This window comes from Tarenaya hassleriana, unplaced genomic scaffold, assembly GCF_000463585.1.
Source record: "Tarenaya hassleriana unplaced genomic scaffold, ASM46358v1 Cleome48, whole genome shotgun sequence".
NCBI lineage: Eukaryota > Viridiplantae > Streptophyta > Magnoliopsida > Brassicales > Cleomaceae > Tarenaya > Tarenaya hassleriana.
In genome coordinates, this window is record NW_010967498.1 from 276,385 (window position 1) to 299,032 (window position 22,648).

Here is a 22,648-nt window from a genome sequence, read left to right on the forward strand (position 1 = left end):
CCCTACATCTGTATTTCCATGTGTCGTTGGGAGGCCATTGCTGCGGTATGAGGAATCACTCATGGAGCAGCAAATGAAGGTCGTGTATACACAAACAAAGGCGTTTCATTATCGAAGCCTTTGAAAATTCACTGTCTTTACGTTCATATCTTCAAGAAAGATTGACCCTTTTGATCTCTTTGACTAAAAATCTGTGTTGCACTTGAATCGTTGGCCAAATCGTTTATGATACGATTTTCATATTCTTTTGTTGTTTTTCTTGTAGGATATCGTGGTGGGAGAGGCCTGCGCTGAATTCCGGCATCAGCTGGATATATCTTATCCTGTCCACAATGGTATTGTGCAGAATTGGGATGATATGGGTCACATCTGGGATCATGCTTTTAACAACGAGTTGAAAGTAAATCTCCATTCTTCTTCTCCTTGCAACTCGATTTCTATTGATTTGATGTTTCCATGTTTGCCTCAACTTACTCTTCAACCCTCTGTTAAATTACAGATCAATCCATCAGATTGTAAGATTCTGCTCACAGATCCGCCTCTGAATCCGTCAAAGAATCGTGAAAAAATGGTACGATGTTATCGAGTCTTTGTTGTGAATCACTTATGCTTAGTGTTTCAGAGCTCATTAGGTATATGGTTTGCCATTCATCAGTTGCTGACTATTTCGTCATATTTAGACTAAGGTCTAATTTTCATCATCCATGAGGACTGCCGGTGTGTTGATTGCAATAGTTATGCTCTGACTGTCAAAACTCGTAATTTATGATCTGATGCTTTCCCCATGTAACAGGTTGAAACGATGTTTGAGAAATACAATTTTGCTGGTGTTTTCATTCAAATTCAAGCCGTTCTGACTCTGTATGCTCAAGGTGCTTAGGAGATTGTTGAAGGTTTAGATTTTCTTACGTAATTCCGTATATTATTTGTGAAAACTATGCCGCATTCTTTGATTTTGTTCCTTGTGTGTTGAACACTTTGCTTACAGGTTTGCTCACTGGTTTGGTAATTGACTCTGGTGATGGTGTTACTCATGTGGTATGTTCTAGAAACCCCATGGAGATCTACACTATTTTCTTATGACAAAGCAATTTAGGATACTCTATGCAAAGATCAGATTGGAACCACCATGTTTTGGCTGGAAATTTGAAACATCTCAGTTGTGGTTTGATGAAAAATCCACCAAAAATATATACCAGAACCCTCTCAAATTGTGCTTGCTGTAAGGATTGGAGTCGACACTGTCTGAACATTTCTGGAAAATATGGCCGTAAGACCGTAGATATAGGCTTTTAGGGTGGATAGCACTGAATGCAGTAGGAGTATCTATGTCGGGAATGGATGGCATTTGGCATTTCCGTATTGCTTTGGGTTCTCTCGTCTGCAATTTCCAGGCAAGCTTTGCCAGACGAGCACTAACAAGTTTCTGTCTGCATCCTAGGTTCCAGTGGTTGATGGCTATTCATTTCCTCATCTTACCAAAAGAATGAATATAGCTGGCCGGCACATAACATCGTATCTTGTTGATCTCCTCTCACGACGAGGGTGAGAAATTAAAATTCTTTTTCTTTTTCAAAAGATGAAGCTTTATTACCATCTGATGTTACTTGCCATTCTTCATTAGCTTAATATAAACCCGTTGTGTTTTGCAGATATGCAATGAATAAGACAGCTGACTTTGAGACGGTTAGGGAAATTAAAGAGAAGCTATGCTATATAAGGCAAGCTAGGACTTCAAAGTTTTATTTTTTACTTTAATCCATGAGGTTAACTGCATTACAAGAGTTGTAAATAGTATCTCTTGTTGTTGTCTTCCTTGCAGTTATGATTACAAGAGAGAATATCAGCTGGGGCTTGAGACTACCATCCTCGTTAAGAATTACACAGTAAGTTCCCTTTTTTACAGCTCTTTTGCTATATTTTCTTTGGAGGTCTTTATTTTTGGTTTTGAATCTCTGCGATATATCACAAAAAGCTTAATGCAGCAACCGATGGAAAGAAAATTCCAAAATTAAAATCAGAGCAATTAAAGGCAAAAAACTGAAACTTGTTGACAAAATTCCCCCTCTTTTGTTGTTCTGCTTCATTGCCTTTGTCGTTTAATTGTTGATAAAGTATCACACTTTACCTCTGGTTTGACAATCTGCTTGTTTTTGCACCATCGACAGCTTCCAGATGGGAGGGTTATCAAAGTGGGCACAGAGAGATTCCAGGCACCTGAAGCACTTTTTACCCCAGTAACGTCATGCAGTTCTTTGCTCGCGATCTTTATGAATTATTCCAATTCCTCCGTGAATCTCTTAAGAACGTTGTGGCTGATCAGTTAACCGAGTGATATATGATGAGTGTCTGAGCTGACGTTATGTATGTAAACGTTTTCCTCATTTTCAGGAACTCATCGACGTTGAAGGAGATGGAATGGCTGATATGGTTTTCCGCTGCATTCAAGAAATGGATATTGACAACCGCATGATGGTCTGTGTCCTGCACTTAGCCCAAACTTGGAAGATTTACACGGAAAAAAAATAGTTTTAATATGTTTTAACTCTGTTTTTCCTTTCCTGGAAAGTGCAGTTTTTTCCAAGTAAATCATGTTTGCTCGGATATTTTTTCAGTAATATATCTGATGGGTTTGGTTTAATATTTTACAGCTCTACCAACACATAGTTCTAAGCGGAGGAAGCACCATGTATCCCGGATTACCTAGCCGGTTCGTATCTTTCACACCCAACGAGAAGAGCTCAATGCTCTGTTGTTCGTCTCACTGGATCGATAATTATTCTGTATTGAGCTCTTCATGTTTGCCATCTTTCAGACAACCCGAGAGATTGATGTTGAGAGTTTTGTTTGGTTTTCTGTGTTTCGCTTTCAGCCTCGAGAAAGAAATCCAGGATCGGTATCTTGATGTGGTTCTAAAGGGAAACAAAGATGGCTTGAAGGTAATTTAACCATACAAAAATCCTCCACAGAAGGACATTACCTCGGGTCTTTGTCTTGGTTAAGGGTGTGATATAGGTTTTTGTTCTTTGCTTCTCGTTTTCTACCCGCAGAAACTCAGGTTGAGAATTGAGGATCCACCCCGAAGGAAACACATGGTGTACCTCGGAGGTGCTGTTCTTGCAGGAATCATGAAGGTACATTCAAATTCACGTTCCCGCTCGCTTTTCGCTCCCAAACCAAATTTTGTAACTCAAAGTCATGGAAATGAAACCCGATTGGATCTGTGAAACGTTTCACAGGACGCACCCGAATTCTGGATCAACAGAGAGGATTACATGGAAGAAGGAATTGCTTGCTTAAGCAAACTGGGTCAAGCTTGAAACTTGCTGTTCATCATTCTCTTTCCACTAAAATCGAAATTTTACATGAAAGCTGAGATTTTTCAAATAATAGGACAAATGCTGAAGAATCTATGCTGTCTTACTTCGCCATGTAATGTACAAGGCTTTGGTCTTTTTACCAACAAATAAGTCTTTTTCACTCCTACTCCTTTGTACCCTTTATTGCTTTAGGCTCTTTTGATGCCTCGAGAATTTGGAGAAATCTAAATACCCTTCTTGTAGTTTCTCTTTTCTTGTGATTCATGTTCGTTTCCTGTTGGGTTGGCGAGAAAAGTTTCGTCTTTTTGGCCATTTATACAGAGGAATTGCAGGGGAAGAAGTTCCAATCTTTCTAAAGATGCAAAATGCAGTGGTAGATATCACTCCAAGTATCGAGTGTAGAAACAACTGATTACACAGAGTAGCAGTTTCTTGATGTTTTTATTGCTTGCCACACAAGGCAGGATCTAACTTGAGCGGTCTGAAATTCAAAGCATTAAACCCATAAACGCACAGATTGGACCGTTTCGAGTTGAACACGACCTGATCTGTCGTGGTTTTGAAACCGGGAACCTTGCAAGAATCCGAGGAGCTCCCGATCAAGCTGGCCTGACAAGAAGAAGCTAGGGTTCCTGCATCTGAACACGCCACTCCGTCCAGTGAGGTTATGTCCAATCTGTACAGACCCAGCTCGTTTGTTGTCCTGTTCGCTGTAAACACTATCTGCTCTCTTGTTTTGGATGCTGCCGCTTTGAATCTGCAGTCAATTCTCACTTCCACCCCTGTTTGAACAATTTTCAATGATGAATCTTTCAGTAAATAGTACATCAGATCATGTTCATCAAACAGGTAATGCAGTTCTAGTTATTGGATCTTAAAAGAGTCAGTGGGAACAGACAGATACAGGCTTATGTTTCTATGCTATGTTCATCAAATGTCAGAATGTACAATCTGTACCTATCTGTCTGAATGAACCAGAGATTATAAAAGATGCTTACTGAAACCATCAATGGGGAGATTGTGAGTTTAGGGTTTACCGGACATGAAGTAGCTGTGTCTGGAGAAAGTGTTGTTGGAGCAAACATCGCAGTAAACCAGACCCATCACAGAGATCTCTGCATTGGGTTTCGCCGGAAAGTGCTTACGGGAAAGCGAGTTTATGAAGAGAAGTGACAATGAACACATAAGTATTATCAGTTTCATATCTAACCAGATTCCTTAGTTTCTCTGCAGAAACAGAGCTTCTAAAGAAAAAAATAAACAGAGAGGGAGTTTCAGATGAGATGTGTTTTTTTGTTTGTGTGGTTCAGTGAGATTCCAAGTTGGAGAAAGAGACAAGAATGGACCAAGAGACAAAGGAGAACAAAAGAACAAAGAGATTAGGCGTTTGGTTTGAGACAAAGGAGAGACTCGAACTCCATTGAAGCAGCCACAAGGTTGTTTTATACGCAGAGAAAACTACCAAAGGGGGCTATGGAGAATGACGTGGCAGTTTTGCATTGATTCAGGACACGGAGAGCACATGGGCAAGAAAGGCGTTTGGAGTGATGTAAATGAGAAGAAGACAGAGGAATTGAATTGAAAGGCAGAGAAGATGGTGAAAGGCGAGAGAGAGAGAGAGAGAGAGAGAGAGAGAGATTGGTGGAGATTATTTATGGAGCTCTCATGCTTCCTATTGTTTCTGGGTAATGCGTGTCAGATAGAAAAATGGCTTAATATGGAAAAAAAATATAGTGTTGTGATCTACAGGGACTTGAAAACGGCCAATGTGTTACTTGACCATGGTTTCAAACCGAGCCTCTCTGACTTTGGACTGGCCAAGTTTGGTCCAAGCGGAGACAAGTCTCATGTGTCCACCCGGGTCATGGGCACTCACGGTTACTGTGCACCCGAATATGCAGACAGTGGGAAACTTACGATGAAATCTGATATCTTCAGCTTCGGAGTTGTAATGTTGGAACTCATCACTGGACGCAGACCTGTCGATGATACCTGCACCGGTCCAAAACGGTTTCTTGTGAACTGGGTATGCTTCCGTTCTCGCTTTCTCTTTTTAGTTTTTGACTTCTAGTAGAAGATTGCTGATCAAATTTAGTCTCTGGAAATATATCCAACCTGTGTTTTTTATTCCTCCGACTCCGATTGATTTGAGTAGGGAAGGTGAACCACTTGTGTGTATGTATGGACCATGAAGTGTATACATCACTCAATGAAAAGAGTGATGAAGATAATGGAACAGCCAAGTTTTTTTTTTGTTTGGTTTGGTCCGAATGATGACAAAAAAAAAATCACTTCTTAAAATATAGAAGATGAATTTCTGGTAGATACATTCATTCTATTGGTACTGTTCTAACAGCAATGTTCATCAATGAATGACACTTCACAGTTGCAGATCCAGAAATGAATGAATATACAAATATCATACATATATAATAATGTGATGGATATTGAATTCAAAAGAATTTGATCCAAACACCATCATACACTAGTAATCTAATCCTAGGGAACAACAAATGAAAAAAAAAGGCACCATCTTTCGTGGTGGCCGCCATTGAAATGAAGCTTCTCATGAATGGAGGAGCATGTTAACGAGGGCGAAATGGTAATTCTATGCAGATTGCAAGCTACCAGCTCTGTCTCAAACCACTGTCTTTTTTCTTCTCCTTCACATTATGGAACAAGAGCATAAGCTTTTCCTAGGTACTTCTTCTTCCATCTTCTTCTCTGCCACGAACCAATTTTGATGAAAAGGGCATATATAAGAGAACAGATATAATAAAAAAAAGTTTTTTTCTTGAGGAATAAGGATAGGATCCACAGAGAGAGAGAGAGAGAGCTCGGGTCGAAAGAACTAAACCTGGTTTTGTTTTTGCCGGAGGTGGCTGGACGACAACGTGCATTGTCATGACTGCTTTCGGGAGATCATTAAACGGGGTTTTACATTGCCCGACCGTCCTTCCGTTGTCTAGAATTTTCCCAGAACTGATCAACCTGATTTCACCCGCTGATTTGGGAGCAATCTTCTTGTCTATGAATGTCAACAGATACAGCAAGTAAGAACAAAGAAGGAAGCTTAAGCCACATCTAAACATACTAAGAGTAACAGATAAGGAAATGGGATCTGCAATTGCAATAGGAATCTTCATAACTCTTCCTTTCCCCAAGAGAAAGAATGTGAAATTCTTTTCAGTGGAATCGAAATGGGATCTGTCTTATTGTCGTCTATCAATGGATGGATTGGAACTTGTGCTGTTTTATACAAAACACAACCTTTCTCCCTGTCCTAATCTGGGCATGTCAACTAGTTCAAACAAGACAAGAAGAGTAATGGAGTTTCATAAAGGAAGCATTTTTCTTGTTAGATTAGCCGTTCACTCACCTTTGGGCCAATGGGAAATGATTCGGTCCTTGAGGGTGGCAACAGTGGCAGCCGGAGAGTAATGGAAGGGTCCAATATCTGAACCATCGTATAACCGGAATTTAAGTTCAACCAACTCTTCCTCAGGCATCTGTCCTCTCTTTCTTTCAGAAACCCCCCTCACAAGAACAAAATCTCAAACAACACCTGAGTTCTTGTCAGAAAATCCAAGGAACAGACCTGAATTCAAAGCACAAGGAACAATGAATGAGAACTTTGATCCAAAAAACCAAGAACAGTTGTCCAAAACAAGAGCTTGGATCTGTTTTACAAGGATAAACGAGATATTGAATCAAGCGCGGTAAGATTGTCAAAATCAAAACTTTTAACACATTTCGGTGACAGAAACATCATAGAAGACGAACCCAATACAAAAGGGTTGCCCGAATCAACTACGACAATTTCCTTCTCGGGAGATCTCAACAGAAAACGGACATAACTTTATAAGTAAAAGGAACCCATAAACAGCACAAATGGAATAGAGAGTTCGAGAAACACAAACGGAGGAAGAACAAGAAGCGATTACTAAACCTGAGAGAGAGAAACAAACTCAAAAAGCCGCCATTGACAGCAAAATCTTTCGCCGTAAACTGGTATGAGCTGCTAGGGTTTAATCCCTGAGACGCGGAGGATCTGAGAGAAAGAACCCAGAAGGCAAAGATCAAAATCTCGAATCTTTACTTGTGAATCTCTCGACAACCGATTCATCTTTCATCTTTCATCCCTCATCTTTCTTCCTCACAAATTTCTGACCTTTTTCCTCCTTCGGGGTTAATTTGCCGCGTTACAGAAGAACGCTGTGTCTTGTCAGTAAAATCTATGAAAGAAGGAATGTGATTATGACGACAAGACGTGTTTTTGGATTGTCGGTAAAAGACCTTCTCCGACATTTTTGACCAGAGTTAGTCAAACCTATACGGATAGGGTTCTTTGGACCCATTTCTTCTCTTCGAGGGCATTTCTCATGTAAAGGCGTGATCTTTAAGGCGTAGTTTGGACTAGTAACGGTAATTATTGTTTTCCAGATCTGGTGTAAGAAGAGAAAATCTCTTGGAAGATATGATCACAGAGGTGTATGTGTATATATATATATAAAGTTCATGGCTTTATGGCTAAATACGAATGTAACCAAGTTCTCGATCAATAGTAATTAATAAACTCATGGCTTTATGACAGACATTACACCGAAAAATTCTCCAAGAGGAAAAGACAGAAGTCTTGTGCTTCTTCGTATCGTCGTCAGTCAATGACCTGGTCGGGCTGTTTGACCAGAATTAGTTATCCAGTGCGACGAGGTTTACTGTATGAATAGTCAGTGGACCAATGACAACATCTGCAATACGAATTCTATTTAAAAAATAATGGAAATTAAAAAAAAAAGGTGTGGCTAATGGCAATCACTTTGGTGGTGTTCGGCGTTAGGGTTCTTCTGCGTTCCTGAGCCTCTCTCTGTGCAGAAATTTCCTTTTTGTCTGTATCAGTTTCTTTGGGGCTCTTTTCGTCCTTTTCCTCTTCTGGTGAGATTTCTCCTCTTGGTGTGTATTGAGACAGAAAATTCGATTCTGGTGGCTGTCATTTGTTGTCGTTTTCATTGATTGAGCCCTGCGTTTGGTGCTTGTGTTCTACAAATCCGGCTAGGGTTTGTATCGTTTTGTTGCTCTCTCCTCTCCTTGTGGCAATTTTCTATATAAAGGTACAATCTTTACCCGACTCGGATCTCAGTGCTCTTCCTTTCGATTCTCCATGATTCGTGGAATCGTATGCTGTTTAGGGATGTTAGTCTATTGTTCTGGGTGATGTTCATGTTGCGATTTGGATTTGTATGACAGAGTGCTCTGATGAAGTTAGGGTTTTCCGACATCATTTCCGTAGAAATCCTTCGTGGGTTTGGATTTGAAACGAGTCTACCGTGGAAATAACTCGTGTTTTGTAACTACATAGTTGTCTGGCTTCTGTTTTCAGGTTCTAGATTGTTCAGGTGTTGCTTGAGGGACTGGTAATGGTGTAACATTTCTCCATTCGGTGTGTGAAGAAATGTATTGAAAGATATGATCTTTTTCATATCTAGTACTTGTTCGGTTCAATCTGTTGCACCAGGCCTAGGTCCCAGATTCGGAATTAGAACATAAGATGCCACCCGGGTATTTGTCGAGATTAAGACATGCTGTACAGGATGGTGTCCAGAGACAGGTGACTGGGCAAGGGGGCTTAGTGGATGGTCTTGAGGTTTTAATCGGGCAAGGGAAGTTCGGGTTTGGCAGTTCGAAGTCGTTCCACTCTCGGCTTACTGACCCGAAAGGATTTCTTGGACCTGCAACGGTTTTTGCTGCCAGCTCGGATTTGCTATTAGTTAACCAGAGAAGGAACCTCTCTGTGGTTGGAGCTGTTTCAAGGACTTTCTCTGTTCCATCGGTATCGGGTCCATCATTTCAGGTCTGTGGATATCACGTCGATCTTCTGCTGTCTGAACCTAGTACATCAGTTAGCCACAGCGGCAAGGTTCTAGGCAGAACAATGGCAGCTTCTGGTTCCAAATTCTTTGTTGATCGCCATTTAGACGCTCTGATTTCAAAGCGTTCGCTGTCAGGAAATAACACTTGTTTTGTCTATGGAAGAAGCTTTTCCAGTTCTGGAAAGATAAGTATGAGACATGGAAAACGACGTCAACCCGAGAATTCTGCTACTATCTATGGGTTCTTTGTGTATAGAGCTGCAAAGAAATGGATCGACTTCTATCCACATTCCGGGTGGGGATTTAGAGGCTTCCATAGTTCAATATCGAATTACTTTTCAGCTGGGACTGCACCTGAACCCGATGTTCCATCCGATAATTCTCGTCGTGAGGAACAACTTAGAGATTCTTCTTCTTCTTCTTCTTCCTCCGAGTCTTTAGGAGTAAACCTTACTTCCAAACCCTTGAAGCTTGTTTCGGGATCATGCTATCTACCACATCCCGATAAAGAAGACACCGGAGGAGAGGATGCTCACTTCATTTGTCCAGAAGAGCAAGCAGTGGGTGTGGCCGATGGTGTTGGCGGTTGGGCGGATCTCGGGATTGATGCGGGTCTTTACTCCCGAGAACTGATGTCAAATTCCGTGAGTGCAATCCAGGACGAGCCCAAAGGCTCGGTTGATCCAGCCAGAGTGCTGGAGAAAGCTTACACCAGCACAAAGGCAAAAGGGTCTTCTACAGCTTGCATCTTAGCCCTAACAGATCTTGGACTTCATGCCATCAACTTAGGTGACAGTGGGTTCATGGTGGTCCGAGATGGATGTACGGTTTTCCGTTCTCCCGTCCAGCAGCATGATTTCAACTTCACTTATCAGCTCGAGAGCGGAAATAACGGGGATTTACCCAGCTCCGGCCAGGTCAGTAATCGTGAACTCTTTTCAGTTACTATCTGGATGACATTACAATGATTTAACAAGCCGTAGATTTGGATTCAGGTTTTCACCGTTCAGGTTGCTCCTGGGGACATTATAATCTCGGGAACGGATGGATTATTCGATAACCTTTACAACAACGAGATTACTGCAGTAGTAGTTCAAGCCGTGAGAGGTGGCTTAGGTCCTAAGGTGACGGCACAGAAGATAGCGGCTTTGGCACGGCAAAGAGCAGAGGACAGAGACAGGCAGACGCCATTTTCGAAGGCGGCTCAGGACGCTGGGTTCCGTTACTACGGTGGCAAGCTTGATGACATCACGGTTGTTGTCTCTTACGTCACTGGCTCGGACAAGGAAACACGTTCGTAGTCAGATCGAGCAAACAGATGAAACATTCACTTCACTCTGTGGTTTAGGGTTTTGTCCTTTGCAGAGAGACCTCTGTTTCTGTTCCTTCGTGAAACATTCGTTCTGTTATTGGGTTTGTGGTTTTGCTTTGTAAATAGAAGAAACACGGCAGAAAGTTGGAACTTGATATTATTGTTTTGTATAGATCGTTCATCTCGGTGTTAGTTCGGTCTTTGTTTGTAGTATTGGGCCAACATATGGGCCTATGTATGAAACGAAGTATGGCCCAATCGAGGTCTCTTTTCAGTTCAGGCCCATACTTTCTTGAAACGGCGTCGTAAAGTGCGTTGACTTTTGACCACCGACACGATTACGCGAGCAACAGGTGTCAATGGGGCAAAAACGACGTCGTTCGAAGTGAATAAATTAACAATGACTCGGGAATGAACGCGGCAGCTGATGACGGAGTGACGTCGACGCCCCGATCGAGGAGTGGTGGAGGAAGGGAAGAGATGAAGCGCGGCGGTTCCAGACGGCGGAGATTGTCCGTATGCATGGTTCTGTTTGCGTCGGTTATCTTCACCGGTCTTGGCTTGTTGCTGCTCACGCTCCGATCGGTGGATCCTAATTCGTTCGTCATCGACGACGACGACGGCGACGTCGTTTTGGACTCCGCCTCCGTCGGAGAGAAGGACCAGGAATGGCGCGCCACCGCGAGCTCCGGAGCGAGGCCCTGCGCGACGGTGGAGGAGATGGGAAGCGAGTTCGAGGGAGATTTCGCGGAACAGAGCCTTAGAGTACGACAAATTATTCGACGCCATTTCGATGTAAACGGTGAGACGGTTCTTGCTTTAAATCGTGTATAAATTTTATGTGTATCCTATTATCCTATGGAATTAGGAGTCTCTGTGTTCAGAACATGATCTGAGTGTAAGTGTACTAGTAGATTTAAGTTCATATTTCTGCAAGATGGAATCGATGGTGCGATCAATGTTGAGCTCAGCTAAATTAGTTCGTACTTGAAACGGTTCTTTGAATTCATTTAATCGGGATTAAGTCAGAAAGCTAGAGAACAGAGGAGATGTCACAAACTGTTTATTGATATGTAATAGCGAGCTTATGTTCTTGGGTTTCAGGTGCTTCGGCCATTCGCGAGCTCCCTCCAGATCAGTTTTGCAGACATGGATTTGTTCTTGGGAAAACAGCAGAAGCGGGTTTCGGGAACGAGATGTACAAGATCTTAACTTCTGCGGCATTGAGCATAATGTTGAACCGGTCCTTGATCATTGGCCAGACCAGGCATATTGGTTCTTTCTCAATCCTTTTTCTCTGAATTCGGGGCTATATTAATTCCTTGCAGTACTTTGGCCATTTGAACGTGGAATTATGTGAAGGAAATTACGGGATTTGTTGTAGCATTTACTCGTATTTGTGTTATGCTTTTGCTGAGTTCCTATCTATGTGTTTCTCAGGGAGAAATACCCGTTTGGTGATTACATTGCTTACTCCAATGCTACCTTTACCATGAGTGAATTGAAGCATCTCTGGAGAAAAAAAGGCTGTGCGAAGAAATATGGAAGGCGGCTTGTTATGAGACTGGATGATTTTGAGAAGCCGGCCAAGAGTAACGTCGTATGCAGCAATTGGATGGAGTGGAAGGAACCTATTATATGGTCGGTCCGTTTGATCTTCGTCTGAATTTCTGTTTCGGTTTACTGATTGGTTGGTTGGTGTTTCTCGATATTTCAGGTTTCAAGGTACAACAGACGCTGTGGCAGTTCAGTTTTTCCTGAAGAATGTGCATACAGAGATGAGGATTGCTGCTTCTGAGCTATTCGGAGAACCAGGAAACCTTGGAATGCGAGCTAATATATTCGGGGAGCTGATGATGGCACTCATATCTCCCACAGAAGATGTCCGGGAAGCAGTGAATTGGGTTCTACGAGAAACCGGAGACCCTGATGTCTCATTGCACATGCGAATGCTTAATAACAGGTACAAAAAGTCACAAATATAATAACCCTTTTCGGTATAAACATGCTTTTATATGGATAAATGCCTCTTTTTTTCAACCAGCTGAGTAATTCTTTCTTATCGTGTTTATTCTTCCAGACCTGTGAGAGCTCTACATGCAGCACTGAACTGCTTAAGTAAAACAATTTCCGGACTAGGTGTGTCAAACCCGAGAGTGACCATAGTATCAGACACCCCATCAGTTGTGAAAGCTATGGAACCTAATATAAGTGCTTTTGCCGAGGTACGTCTGATAAATAATCGAAAATATGCTTGGTAATAGGTGTGTACTCATTGCCCATTTCAGCTCCTTATTTGTTGTAAAAGGACCGATTTTGTCATCGGAAGTGCATGAATTATGTTAAGCAGAGGCGATGGATTGTAGAAGTAAAATGTTTAGATGAACCCATCCAACCTGTTCAGTTCCTTGATTCTTGACAGAGAGCCTATCTTACCATCAGAAATATACAAATTATGTTAGGAAAAAGTAGGGTTTATATAACTTCTATAATGAGTAATTGCATGATCATGCCGTGATTACAGGTTTTGCATTTCGACTATAAGCTTTTCCGAGGGGATATCTCCCGAGGCGGAAGCGGGCTACCCATGTTAGATTTCAGAATCAAGGATTGGGGGCCAGCCCCGAGATGGGTTGCCTTTGTCGATTTCTTTCTGGCCTCCCGAGCGAAACACGCGGTAATTTCTGGTGCTCACAGGCGAGTAGGGACTACTTACGCTCAACTGGTCGCCGCACTAGCAGGCGCAAACAGCCTCGGTAAGACTTAATCCCTCGCATTCCTTGTATTATTTTCCTTCATCCATAACATCAAATCCACGATTCTCTGATTCTTAATCGCAGAGGACGGATCGAGGAACTCGAGCTTCGTGTTCGTGAGCAGCTTCCAGAGCAACCTGTTAACGGACGGTCTGAAGAACCAGGTGGGATGGGGACATGTGTGGAACCGATACGCAGGGCCACTGAGCTGTCCGGAGCAATCTCACCAGTGTGCGTTCACGCCACTCGTGCCGGCTGGTTGGTGGGATGGTCTCTGGCAATCTCCGATTCCCCGAGACGTCCATCGGATGGCAGCTTACGGCGTCGAGCTCTCGGGTTTCGGGACAGTCAACGAAGAACGAATCCGAGCATTTTGCAGCGGTAAGAAAGAGTACGTAAATACTATAACCATCATTTAGGGGACTCCACTGTCTCTATGTATGTTCATCCCCTAGTTTCTTCAGCCATATTATAAACTCAAACTCTCATCTCATTGTCTCGAGGACCAATCTTTGTTACAAAAAAAAGGTATGATTTTGTTTAGTGTTGAGTTTTGGATTGCATTGGGCTCCTTAGATAGAGAACCGTTTTATTCGGTATTTGTCGCTTTCGGTTCTGGAACAGTTTATTCGGTTATATAAAAATTATACGAAACTAGATAAGAACTCTGCAAAAAAAAAAAAAAAAAGTTTATTCGGTTATATAAAAAAAGTGGTAATTGATTCGGTTCTATTTGGTTTTAGTGTTGGCTTGGAACGGTTTTGTTACAAGAATACCAAATAAGAACTGGCATTTGATATTCACACATTCATACGTATATATGGATAATTCGGATTTTGATTCGGTATTTATCACTTTCGATCGCTATTTATCAAGATCGATTCGAGAATTGTTTATTCGGTTCTATTAACATTTTATTACAACCGAATATCATTCCACCCGATCCGAATTGATTTCGGGTTCGATCTATATTGGTTTCGATTTAAACCGGTTCGGAACTAGTTTACCGAAACGTCTCTGCATGTGATTTATTTCTTAGGTGTTAAGAAATGTGTCAAAGGGCTAAAAGATGGGAATGGTTTTGTCATGAAATCGAATCAAATCGGATTTTTTATTTTTTATTTTTTATTTGCTAAAATGGGACAGTTGCACGCATATGGAATCGAATCAGATTGTACATATGACTATCATTTATTATAAACATATCTTTTTAATAGGAAGGTACCATAATTTATCATCCTATGCTCACTATAACACGAAAATTCAAATATACATTAAATCTGCAAAAATAATTGTAACCCATTACGCTTTAGAGAAGCTGGAGTCAATAATAATTATAAAACCATAAGTGTGTGATTATATATATATTACACACACAAACGTGGAGCCTCGTTATTGTAAATTATGTGACAAATTAAGCAAATTAACGTATTCGTATCGATCGGATTAAGGAAAAAAATACGAATTATAATTTAAACCGGTCGGGAATATGAAAGTTTTCGTAAAGAGAACAGTTCAAAGTTGAGAGGATAATCTCAGAAAGGATATATAATATATTTATATATTTATTTAAATAAATATAAATCTTAGGAAGGAAGTAATAGATGTAACGTACCGTGTCCGTGCACTCCCGTGTTTTACTGAGGATTACGTGTCTTCCCCGAGAAACCCCTTCACGCGTACGAATCCTTCTTCCCCAAAATCCCTTAATTCTCGATTTCTTCCCCTCTCCCAATTCATTCAAAACCCTCGTTTTCTCTCTCCCATTGCTCTGATCTGAAATGTGCTAAATCTCCCATCTTTTTTTTGTTTTGATTCTCACCCTTCTCCTTCTGATACCGCGAGTGTTCGTGGGTTTGCGGTATTTTCATTCCTCCGAGTGATCCCACCTTCAAAATCTGTTCATGTCGCTCTTCGAATTCTCAGACCCGTGTTTTGATCGAAATGTGCCCGAATTTCGAGTCTTGTGATCGTGTTTGTCTTGTTCCTCGTTCTTCCGAAGCCATAGTGTTGACGTGTTCGTGTTGTTTCTGAGTCGTACCCTAAAAAAATTTCCATTTTCTTTGTTGCTCTCGTCAAATTCAGAACCTTGCTTTTTTTCCCCCCTCTAACATCGTTTCCATCGAAGTGCGTCCAGAATTCTGAATCTGGTGTTAGATCGTTGGTGTAAAACCCTGTTCACGAATTCCTCTGAAAACAAAGTGCGTTAATGTGTTGAAAACGTTGCTTCTGAGTGACCCCACAACTGAGTTTTCGCGTTTCTCTGTCTGGTTTCCTGTGGACACATCGGACTGCGTTTTGTAAGGAAAGAGGTTGTCCATAGGATCGATCGGAGTATATGGGGTGTTGCTCGTGTTTTGGGTCAAGAAAAAGACGACGAAAGATGCAGAATCAGGAGCTCAGAGACGTTGCTGCTGGTCCGAAATGGAGACACGAACCGTCGTCTTCTGGTTCGTCTGTTTCTTAGTTTTTTGTTCTTCATTGGGTCTAGTTTCCTTTGATCAATGTCTATGAATTGACTTCTTCATGCAGATTTTGAACAAAAACTATTGCTCGAATCCGTTCACAGTGATTTTTTTTGGTCTCAGTGATGAGTACTGTATTCATTATGTTGATTTTTTTTTCATGGATCCACCATGCAAACAACGTCTGGATATGATCATATGCAAGCCTCGGGTTTTCAACTTACATGGTTCAAGATGCAAATGCTCTCAATAGAACCAACCAGTTGATGTAATATTTTAGTATTTGATAAAATCTCACTACTTACTTGCTGATGTATCATTTTCAGGATATGGGTAATTCAATTCTCGACCTGCATACATTTTCATTCTGATTCTGTATATCCGCTCTGATGAGTCTTGTGTTTTATATGATAGGTTTCCTCTCTTTTGTACCTTTGCTTGTTTTTTTCCTCAGAATCAGAATCATAATAATGCTTCTTGTGTTCTGTGTTAGTGTTATCACTCTGTAACTCTCATGGACACGAAGCTAATCCCCATTTGTTTCTCAGTAGCCAAACCAGTCAGAAGTATGTCTGAATCTGCGATGCAGCGAGACTTACATGATTCTCCGGACAAGGCTCAAACTTTTACCTACCGAGAACTCGCTACCGCCACGAACAACTTCAGGACAGAATCACTGATTGGACAAGGCGGATTTGGAGCCGTTTTCAAAGGAAATCTGGAAAGAACTGGACAGGTACATCTGGCTGATTACATCTTGAGTTTCTGTTCATTCGTTCCCCGTGATTTTGTATGGTTGTGGATCTTTGGTTTCCAACTTTTATTAGATCAGATGTTTTTTTCATGCGACTGCTATAATAACTTCTCAGTCTTACGGTTCTACTTATCAATTTATGTTAGTGTAACTTTTCTCAGACAGTGATTGTGTCTTCCTTGTTGTCCTTTAAAGGTTGTAGCTGTGAAACAACTTGACAAGACTGGTCTACAAGGAGAGAAGGAGTTTCTAGTCGAGGTTCTCATGCTCTCACTCTTGCGTCATGACAACCTCGTCCACCTGATCGGTTACTGTGCTGAGGGAGATCAACGGCTTCTTGTTTATGAATATATGCCTCTTGGATCCTTGGAAGATCATCTCCATGGTTAAAAGACATTCTTGATGATCTCCAATAACCCAAAGTTCAACAAATTCTGTGGCTTTCTTGTCAAGTGATTCCTCTATCTAAAACTTGGGATCATATTACTATATTGCAGATCTCACACCTGATCAGGAGCCTCTAGACTGGCACACGAGGATGAGGATAGCCGCCGGCACAGCCAAAGGGTTGGAGTATCTTCACAATGAAGCAGACCCACCTGTGATCTACAGGGACTTGAAAACGGCCAATGTGTTACTTGACCATGGTTTCAAACCGAGCCTCTCTGACTTTGGACTGGCCAAGTTTGGTCCAAGCGGAGACAAGTCTCATGTGTCCACCCGGGTCATGGGCACTCACGGTTACTGTGCACCCGAATATGCAGACAGTGGGAAACTTACGATGAAATCTGATATCTTCAGCTTCGGAGTTGTAATGTTGGAACTCATCACTGGACGCAGACCTGTCGATGATACCTGCACCGGTCCAAAACGGTTTCTTGTGAACTGGGTATGCTTCCGTTCTCGCTTTCTCTTTTTAGTTTTTGACTTCTAGTAGAAGATTGCTGATCAAATTTAGTCTCTGGAAATATATCCAACCTGTGTTTTTTATTCCTCCGACTCCGATTGATTTGACAGCAAAAGATCAAAGATTTTTATGTACCCGCCCAGGGAATTTAGTTCAGAGGATGTGAATCTGATTACTTGAAAAAGGAAATGCCAAATTTTTGTTTTGTTCTGTTCTTGTGGGTTTACAGGCAAGACCGTTGTTCAAGGAACAGAACATAACAGAGTTAGCAGATCCGGCGTTAGGAGGGAACTTCTCCGAGTCGACTCTGACAAAAGCACTGGAAGTGGCGTTCATGTGCTTGAGGCAAGAAGCGAACGCAAGGCCATCCATCAGAGAAGTAGTGGTTGCTCTAAACTACATTGTCTCACGCTCTCGCAAGGAGAAGGAAGTGACGAGCAGAGGAGTGGCAATGGCGGCGGCAGTGACAGAGACTGTGAGCTCTCCGAAAGAGACAACGAGGATGCTGGTGAACAATAACGATGATTTCGATCGAGAGAGAGCAGTTGCTGAGGCTAAGTCATGGGGAGAGACATGGAGAGAGATCCGGAGACAGAGTGCTCAGCCTCCAAGCCCTTGACTTTGATAGATAAAACCCAAAAGAAAGTTGTCACCTTTACGAACTCGAGAGTAGATTTCTCTGACATGGACAGATTTCCGTTATAACCCTTCTCGTATATCTTGACATTGCAGTCGCAGATTCAGATTTGACAGCATTGACTCCATTGATCCATTTTCTTGTCTTTGACCGTTTAAGACAGAAAATATAAGCGATGAACTGATTATGAAATCTAACAGATGCTTGAGAGAGAGGGGACTCTCTCTCTCTCTCTCTATCTATGGCTAATGGCTCCCCCATTTGTCGGAATCTGATTCTATATCTCACTTGTCTGAAGCATGTGGTTTAATAACATCACAGACACTTAAGCTCTGCATGTTGAGTAGGCTTGTACGGATCTCTTTGAACCCAGACCAATCGTTTTAGGTTCTTCGGTTCTTGAAATTCGATTTTAATTTCATTTAAATTGATATCTAAATGGTTCAAAATCCTAAACTTAGGATAAGTGTTTGACAAGAATTGAATGTTGGTCGTGAAGATGATGAAGTCCACGAGCTCCCACCAGAAAAAAAAAAAAAAGCTAAATGGAAAAAGATTAGGGAGAAATATAATATAATTAGGAAAAGTATATATCAATAAAACATGATTCTTTTCTATAATATGTAAAAAAAACATGTTTTCTAATTACTAATATACTCTCTCATTGTAATCATATGATACTGATTGTTAATTTTTTTTTAAAATTTTATCAGTAAAAGATAGATATTGGTTTATGTTTTCTCTAACTATAGATGATTAAGGGTAATTAATATATTTTCGATGACTTCCATATGGAACTTTCTCAATTACTATAAGTTCATGGTTATAATTAACAAATTCAATTGATTTATTTTTTAAAAAATATTCAACATTGGAATACACAGATTCCGAGGTCCTAATATTGTAATGTTTTCAAGGTGAGTCCATGATGCGCCTCAAGCATACCATATCTTGGCTGTCATCATTTTATTTCCACTTTTTTTCTCATGAAAATATAAATATTTAAATATGTCCACTTTTCTAGATATTATTTATTTATTTTATCTTACCAAACATAAGGGACCTAATGATATTCAATAAAATTTTATTATATATATATATATATATATTCTGTAAACATTATAACATACTACAACACAATTTTTTTCCTTTCAATGGGATTTATTGTTATGTTTGGAAAATAGTAATTATTTAATATAAATCCTAAATTATGTGCAAGAATTGACGAGCTGCACTGCATACTGCATAGGGACAGAAGGCTCACCCACTGATTACGGCCTCGGTTAGATGACAGACCAATAATGTAGCGCCACGTCATCTGATTTTACTCCGCTCCTCTCGCTGTCAAAGTGTTTAGACTAAAACGACGGTGACAGTGGCAGAAGTAGAGTTTTTCTTTAAAACGTTATTATATTTGCGAAGGGGGAAAGGAGGAGAAAAAAAAGTGGGGTGAGGACGGGAACCCACCATTGAAATTGGAGAAGGAAGAAAAAAAGGGAACCCTTTTTATTCGCTGGCTTCTCGTACCTTGTCGGCGAACTCGCCGGAATCTGAATCCCTTCGCCGGCGGCTAGCTATCGTTTTCGCTTATCTTGTCACTCTTTTCATTTTAGCTCTGTTTGCTTACTTCTGAGACCGATTTTGCTGCTCAACTTTGGCGGCGAAGTGAGAGAGAGGGGAAGGGTAGAGAGAGAAAGAGAGAGAGGGAGGGGGTGAGAGATGTATGTAGTTCCTCCACCTCAGCGATCCGATCCGGGGACCAACGGTGATTTGAGGGTTTACCAGGCATGGAAAGGAAACAATGTGAGTTTTTTTTTCCTTATTTTCTTATTTTTTTGGCTTGTTGTTCTCTGGGGTTGGTTCTTTGTTTCTTAGTCCTCTTGCATTCGTTTGTTCTCGAGCTCTAAGCTTGATCATCTTCCCTGTTCCTGGCATTGGTTGTCTCCTTCTTTGGCTCGTTTTGGCTCTCTTCCAATCCAATCAAAGCTCGAATTGGAACATGGGTCGTGTTAAAACTTCTGAAAACTCAACACTTTGAGCATATTTGTTGGTAAGCCGAGGCTTTTGTATTTATTGAGGGCGCCCTTGGTGCTAATGGACTCATAAGCTTTCAGATGCAAATGCTTTGAACGAGTTTCAGCCAGACCAAGAGCTTAAAATTATCTGAAAGTGCTTTACTTTTGGGAATTTGTACCATTCTTCTGTTGATGAGGGGATGCAGGATTTACTGAGGAGTTGTTAAGTTTCTTTGGATGTATGAAGGAGGTGTAAAATTGAGTCCATTAACCTGTTAGAAATGAATCGATATCCAGACTTGCGGTCACTTCGGATAGTTAAATTTTCCAAAGTTATAGACCTGTTAGACTAAGCCGCTTGAGTCGAATAAATTGACATGAAGATGAAATCTGTATGTGTAGTAATGTGGTTAAGGGCATGAGTCCTGTTTTGGAAAGAAATATGGCAGTGAGTGAGTAGTGAAACGAAGCAGTGTCCAGTCAAGGGCTTGTGGCATATCTTATCCAGGAAAGTTCATAATGGTCGTGTGAAATTTCCTTCTCTCCAAGTTTGGTGAAGTTTATGTTTTCCCTTTTCTGCAGATATTCTTTCTTCAGGGAAGGTTTATATTCGGACCAGACGTAAGATCATTGGGGCTTACCATACTTCTCATTGCAGTCCCTGTCACAATTTTCTGCGTCTTTGTCGCTCGGAAGCTAATGAACGACTTCTCAGATAGTTGGGGCGTATCGATAGTAGTTGTTGCTGTTGTGTTTACCATTTACGTAAGTGTGTTTTTCCTTTACTTTTCTGATGCTTTGTTCACCGTCGAACGTATAAAAAAGCATATATTTCTTTCTTTATTTTCTCTCCTCAGGATTTGATCCTTCTTCTGCTCACGTCCGGAAGAGATCCCGGGGTTATCCCGAGAAATGTCCATCCTCCAGAGCCTGAAAGCATTGATGGCAACACGGATACAGGGGCTGGCCAGACTCCTCAGTTGAGATTGCCTCGCATTAAGGAAGTAGAGGTTAATGGAGTCACGTTTAAGGTCAAGTACTGCGATACTTGCATGCTTTATAGGCCACCTCGTTGCTCACACTGCTCGATTTGCAACAACTGTGTGGAGAGGTTTGACCATCACTGCCCTTGGGTCGGCCAATGTATTGGTCTGGTAAGTCTTGTCCGTATCTTGAATTATCCATGTGATGATTTGAGCTTCTGGTTCTTAGTTCTCACTTTAGTGTTGTATCACCGTTCTGAAAAGAATCACAATAGATCACTAAACCCGTGTTATTCTTTCAAGAAGCTGTCTTGTCTGCAGTAGAGTCGTAATAATGTTTCAAATGGACATTTCGGGTATATAATGGCTTATGATTTGCTGTATTTCTCGTTCATACTAAGCTTAGATCGCTGAATATAACACAATGATAATGGCTTCCAGTTCAGTGGGGTGTCATACCGGCATCAATCCTGTTCTCTGTTGATAAGCTAAATTCTATAGTGTTGCATCTAACTAATGTTTTGTGAAATGTTCTGAATTGATGTTTTACATGGAGTGGATTATGATTGTTGTCTCGGCTCATGTACTTATTCCCAGCCTCAATCTGTCTAACCATCTTCGATTCCGAATGTTGCAGAGGAACTATCGATTCTTCTTCATGTTTGTCTTCTCAACGACCCTACTCTGTATATATGTGTTTGCTTTCTGCTGGGTCTATATCAGGAAGATCACGGTGTCGGAGCATACAAGCATTTGGAAGGCGATGCTAAAAACCCCTGCATCCATTGTTCTGATAATCTATACGTTCATATCAATGTGGTTTGTCGGGGGATTAACAGCCTTCCATTTGTATCTTATCAGCACAAACCAGGTTTAAATATCAGCCCTAATCTCTGTTTGTTAAAAAAACCCTTTAACCAAAAACTCATTATTGTTTTATACTCATCTTTCTTGCAGACAACGTACGAGAATTTCAGATATAGATATGACCAACGTACCAACCCACATAACAAAGGAGTGGCTGAAAACTTCAAGGAGATCTTCTGTTCACCGATCCCACCCTCGAAGAACAACTTCAGGGCTAAGGTTCAACGGGAAACTCCTCTACCTTCGAGACCTGTGGGTGGCGGTTTTATGAGTCCAAACATGGGAAAGGCAAATGATGACATCGAAATGGGAAGGAAAGCGGTGTGGGCAGACATGGGACCAGCAATGGGCGAACATGGAGATGGAAAACTCGGTAACAATGAGAGGTTACATGTGAAAGATGGCGAGCTGGGGGAGTTGTCCCCCGACATTAGGAACACAGTGACGGATGGACCATCTGACAGGACGGGGATTATGCATCCGAGGCGGTCAAGCTGGGGAAGGAACAGCAGAAGCTGGGACATGTCACCTGAAGTTACTGCCTTGGCGGCCAGAATTGGAGATCAGAATCAAGTCGGAGGCAGTGGCAGTGGCAGTGGCAGTGGCTTAGCCATGGAGAGCCGACCCGTGTAGTGGTCTGATGCTGGTTAACACGCAGGGACAAGAACTGAAAGACAGGATCTGGTCTGGCGAATACAGTTTAGAGAAAGTTGAGGGCTTGTTTCAATCTTGATGCTTTTTTTTTAAAAAATGTGGGAAAGA

At 41.4% G+C, this 22,648-nt stretch overlaps 7 protein-coding genes across 8 annotated transcripts in view; 5 read left to right on the plus strand and 2 right to left on the minus strand.

Moving 5' to 3' along the window:
* LOC104825634 (actin-related protein 2) overlaps window positions 1–3,562 on the plus strand; it is a 4,398-nt gene extending 836 nt beyond the window's left edge. Inside the window, 14 exon segments of the mRNA XM_010557994.1 lie at window positions 1–79; window positions 266–400; window positions 500–571; window positions 794–872; window positions 989–1,038; window positions 1,442–1,545; window positions 1,653–1,721; window positions 1,823–1,886; window positions 2,169–2,237; window positions 2,392–2,475; window positions 2,652–2,710; window positions 2,873–2,939; window positions 3,051–3,134; window positions 3,240–3,562. The exon segment at window positions 1–79 is cut by the window's left edge and continues 14 nt beyond it. Coding sequence (XP_010556296.1) covers window positions 1–79; window positions 266–400; window positions 500–571; window positions 794–872; window positions 989–1,038; window positions 1,442–1,545; window positions 1,653–1,721; window positions 1,823–1,886; window positions 2,169–2,237; window positions 2,392–2,475; window positions 2,652–2,710; window positions 2,873–2,939; window positions 3,051–3,134; window positions 3,240–3,320 — 1,096 coding nt within the window. The 3' untranslated portion in view covers window positions 3,321–3,562.
* Window positions 3,563–3,669: 107 nt separating this feature from the next.
* LOC104825635 (pollen allergen Che a 1) lies at window positions 3,670–4,900 on the minus strand. Its single transcript, XM_010557995.2, has 2 exons — window positions 4,358–4,900; window positions 3,670–4,102 (listed from the first exon to the last, which is right to left on the minus strand). The coding sequence occupies exons 1-2, from the start codon at window positions 4,521–4,523 to the stop codon at window positions 3,762–3,764; spliced, it is 507 nt and encodes a 168-aa protein (XP_010556297.1). The 5' UTR covers window positions 4,524–4,900; the 3' UTR covers window positions 3,670–3,761.
* Window positions 4,901–5,634: 734 nt separating this feature from the next.
* On the minus strand, window positions 5,635–7,733 carry LOC104825636 (membrane-anchored ubiquitin-fold protein 4). Its single transcript, XM_010557996.1, has 4 exons — window positions 7,270–7,733; window positions 6,700–6,918; window positions 6,178–6,348; window positions 5,635–6,044 (listed from the first exon to the last, which is right to left on the minus strand). Exons 2-4 carry the CDS (start codon window positions 6,827–6,829, stop codon window positions 5,986–5,988), a joined length of 360 nt encoding a protein of 119 aa, XP_010556298.1. The 5' UTR covers window positions 6,830–6,918; window positions 7,270–7,733; the 3' UTR covers window positions 5,635–5,985.
* A 378-nt stretch (window positions 7,734–8,111) lies between these two features.
* Window positions 8,112–10,776, plus strand: LOC104825637 (probable protein phosphatase 2C 55). Its single transcript, XM_010557997.2, has 3 exons — window positions 8,112–8,431; window positions 8,701–10,107; window positions 10,186–10,776. The coding sequence occupies exons 2-3, from the start codon at window positions 8,869–8,871 to the stop codon at window positions 10,489–10,491; spliced, it is 1,545 nt and encodes a 514-aa protein (XP_010556299.1). The 5' UTR covers window positions 8,112–8,431; window positions 8,701–8,868; the 3' UTR covers window positions 10,492–10,776.
* Window positions 10,777–10,898: 122 nt separating this feature from the next.
* LOC104825638 lies at window positions 10,899–13,881 on the plus strand. Its single transcript, XM_010557998.1, has 7 exons — window positions 10,899–11,304; window positions 11,607–11,769; window positions 11,943–12,143; window positions 12,220–12,465; window positions 12,583–12,727; window positions 13,027–13,258; window positions 13,343–13,881. The coding sequence occupies exons 1-7, from the start codon at window positions 10,914–10,916 to the stop codon at window positions 13,675–13,677; spliced, it is 1,713 nt and encodes a 570-aa protein (XP_010556300.1). The 5' UTR covers window positions 10,899–10,913; the 3' UTR covers window positions 13,678–13,881.
* A 1,038-nt stretch (window positions 13,882–14,919) lies between these two features.
* LOC104825639 (serine/threonine-protein kinase CDL1) lies at window positions 14,920–18,156 on the plus strand. 2 transcript variants are annotated; one of them, XM_010557999.2, is made up of 5 exons: window positions 14,920–15,708; window positions 16,272–16,459; window positions 16,673–16,862; window positions 16,975–17,366; window positions 17,614–18,156. In XM_010557999.2, the coding sequence occupies exons 1-5, from the start codon at window positions 15,597–15,599 to the stop codon at window positions 18,001–18,003; spliced, it is 1,272 nt and encodes a 423-aa protein (XP_010556301.1). In that variant the 5' UTR covers window positions 14,920–15,596; the 3' UTR covers window positions 18,004–18,156. The 2 variants fall into 2 exon arrangements, with proteins under 2 accessions (XP_010556301.1, XP_010556302.1); XM_010558000.2 differs by having other exon boundaries at window positions 16,275–16,459.
* A 1,294-nt stretch (window positions 18,157–19,450) lies between these two features.
* The window catches only part of LOC104825640 (probable protein S-acyltransferase 7), a 3,767-nt gene continuing 569 nt past the window's right edge, over window positions 19,451–22,648 (plus strand). The window contains exons 1-5 of the mRNA XM_019204001.1: window positions 19,451–19,824; window positions 20,619–20,801; window positions 20,894–21,190; window positions 21,657–21,890; window positions 21,977–22,648. Of these exons, the coding sequence (XP_019059546.1) occupies window positions 19,741–19,824; window positions 20,619–20,801; window positions 20,894–21,190; window positions 21,657–21,890; window positions 21,977–22,519 (1,341 nt within the window). The 5' untranslated portion in view covers window positions 19,451–19,740 and the 3' untranslated portion in view covers window positions 22,520–22,648. The remainder of the gene's footprint in view (window positions 19,825–20,618; window positions 20,802–20,893; window positions 21,191–21,656; window positions 21,891–21,976) is intronic.

Coding starts and splice junctions, on each gene's coding strand:
- LOC104825639 (XM_010557999.2), top strand. CDS start 15,597: ATGGGGTGTTGCTCGTGTTTTGGGTCAAGAAAAAGACGACGAAAGATG. Junction 15,709..16,271: donor ACACGAACCGTCGTCTTCTG/GTTCGTCTGTTT, acceptor TTTGTTTCTCAG/TAGCCAAACCAGTCAGAAGT. Junction 17,367..17,613: donor AACGGTTTCTTGTGAACTGG/GTATGCTTCCGT, acceptor GTGGGTTTACAG/GCAAGACCGTTGTTCAAGGA.
- LOC104825638 (XM_010557998.1), top strand. CDS start 10,914: ATGAACGCGGCAGCTGATGACGGAGTGACGTCGACGCCCCGATCGAGG. Junction 12,144..12,219: donor TGGAAGGAACCTATTATATG/GTCGGTCCGTTT, acceptor TCGATATTTCAG/GTTTCAAGGTACAACAGACG. Junction 13,259..13,342: donor AGCAGGCGCAAACAGCCTCG/GTAAGACTTAAT, acceptor TCTTAATCGCAG/AGGACGGATCGAGGAACTCG.
- LOC104825635 (XM_010557995.2), bottom strand. CDS start 4,523: ATGAAACTGATAATACTTATGTGTTCATTGTCACTTCTCTTCATAAAC. Junction 4,103..4,357: donor ACACAGCTACTTCATGTCCG/GTAAACCCTAAA, acceptor TTGTTCAAACAG/GGGTGGAAGTGAGAATTGAC.
- LOC104825636 (XM_010557996.1), bottom strand. CDS start 6,829: ATGCCTGAGGAAGAGTTGGTTGAACTTAAATTCCGGTTATACGATGGT. Junction 6,349..6,699: donor CATTTCCCATTGGCCCAAAG/GTGAGTGAACGG, acceptor TGACATTCATAG/ACAAGAAGATTGCTCCCAAA. Junction 6,045..6,177: donor TCCGGCAAAAACAAAACCAG/GTTTAGTTCTTT, acceptor GGTTCGTGGCAG/AGAAGAAGATGGAAGAAGAA.
- LOC104825637 (XM_010557997.2), top strand. CDS start 8,869: ATGCCACCCGGGTATTTGTCGAGATTAAGACATGCTGTACAGGATGGT. Junction 10,108..10,185: donor ATTTACCCAGCTCCGGCCAG/GTCAGTAATCGT, acceptor ATTTGGATTCAG/GTTTTCACCGTTCAGGTTGC.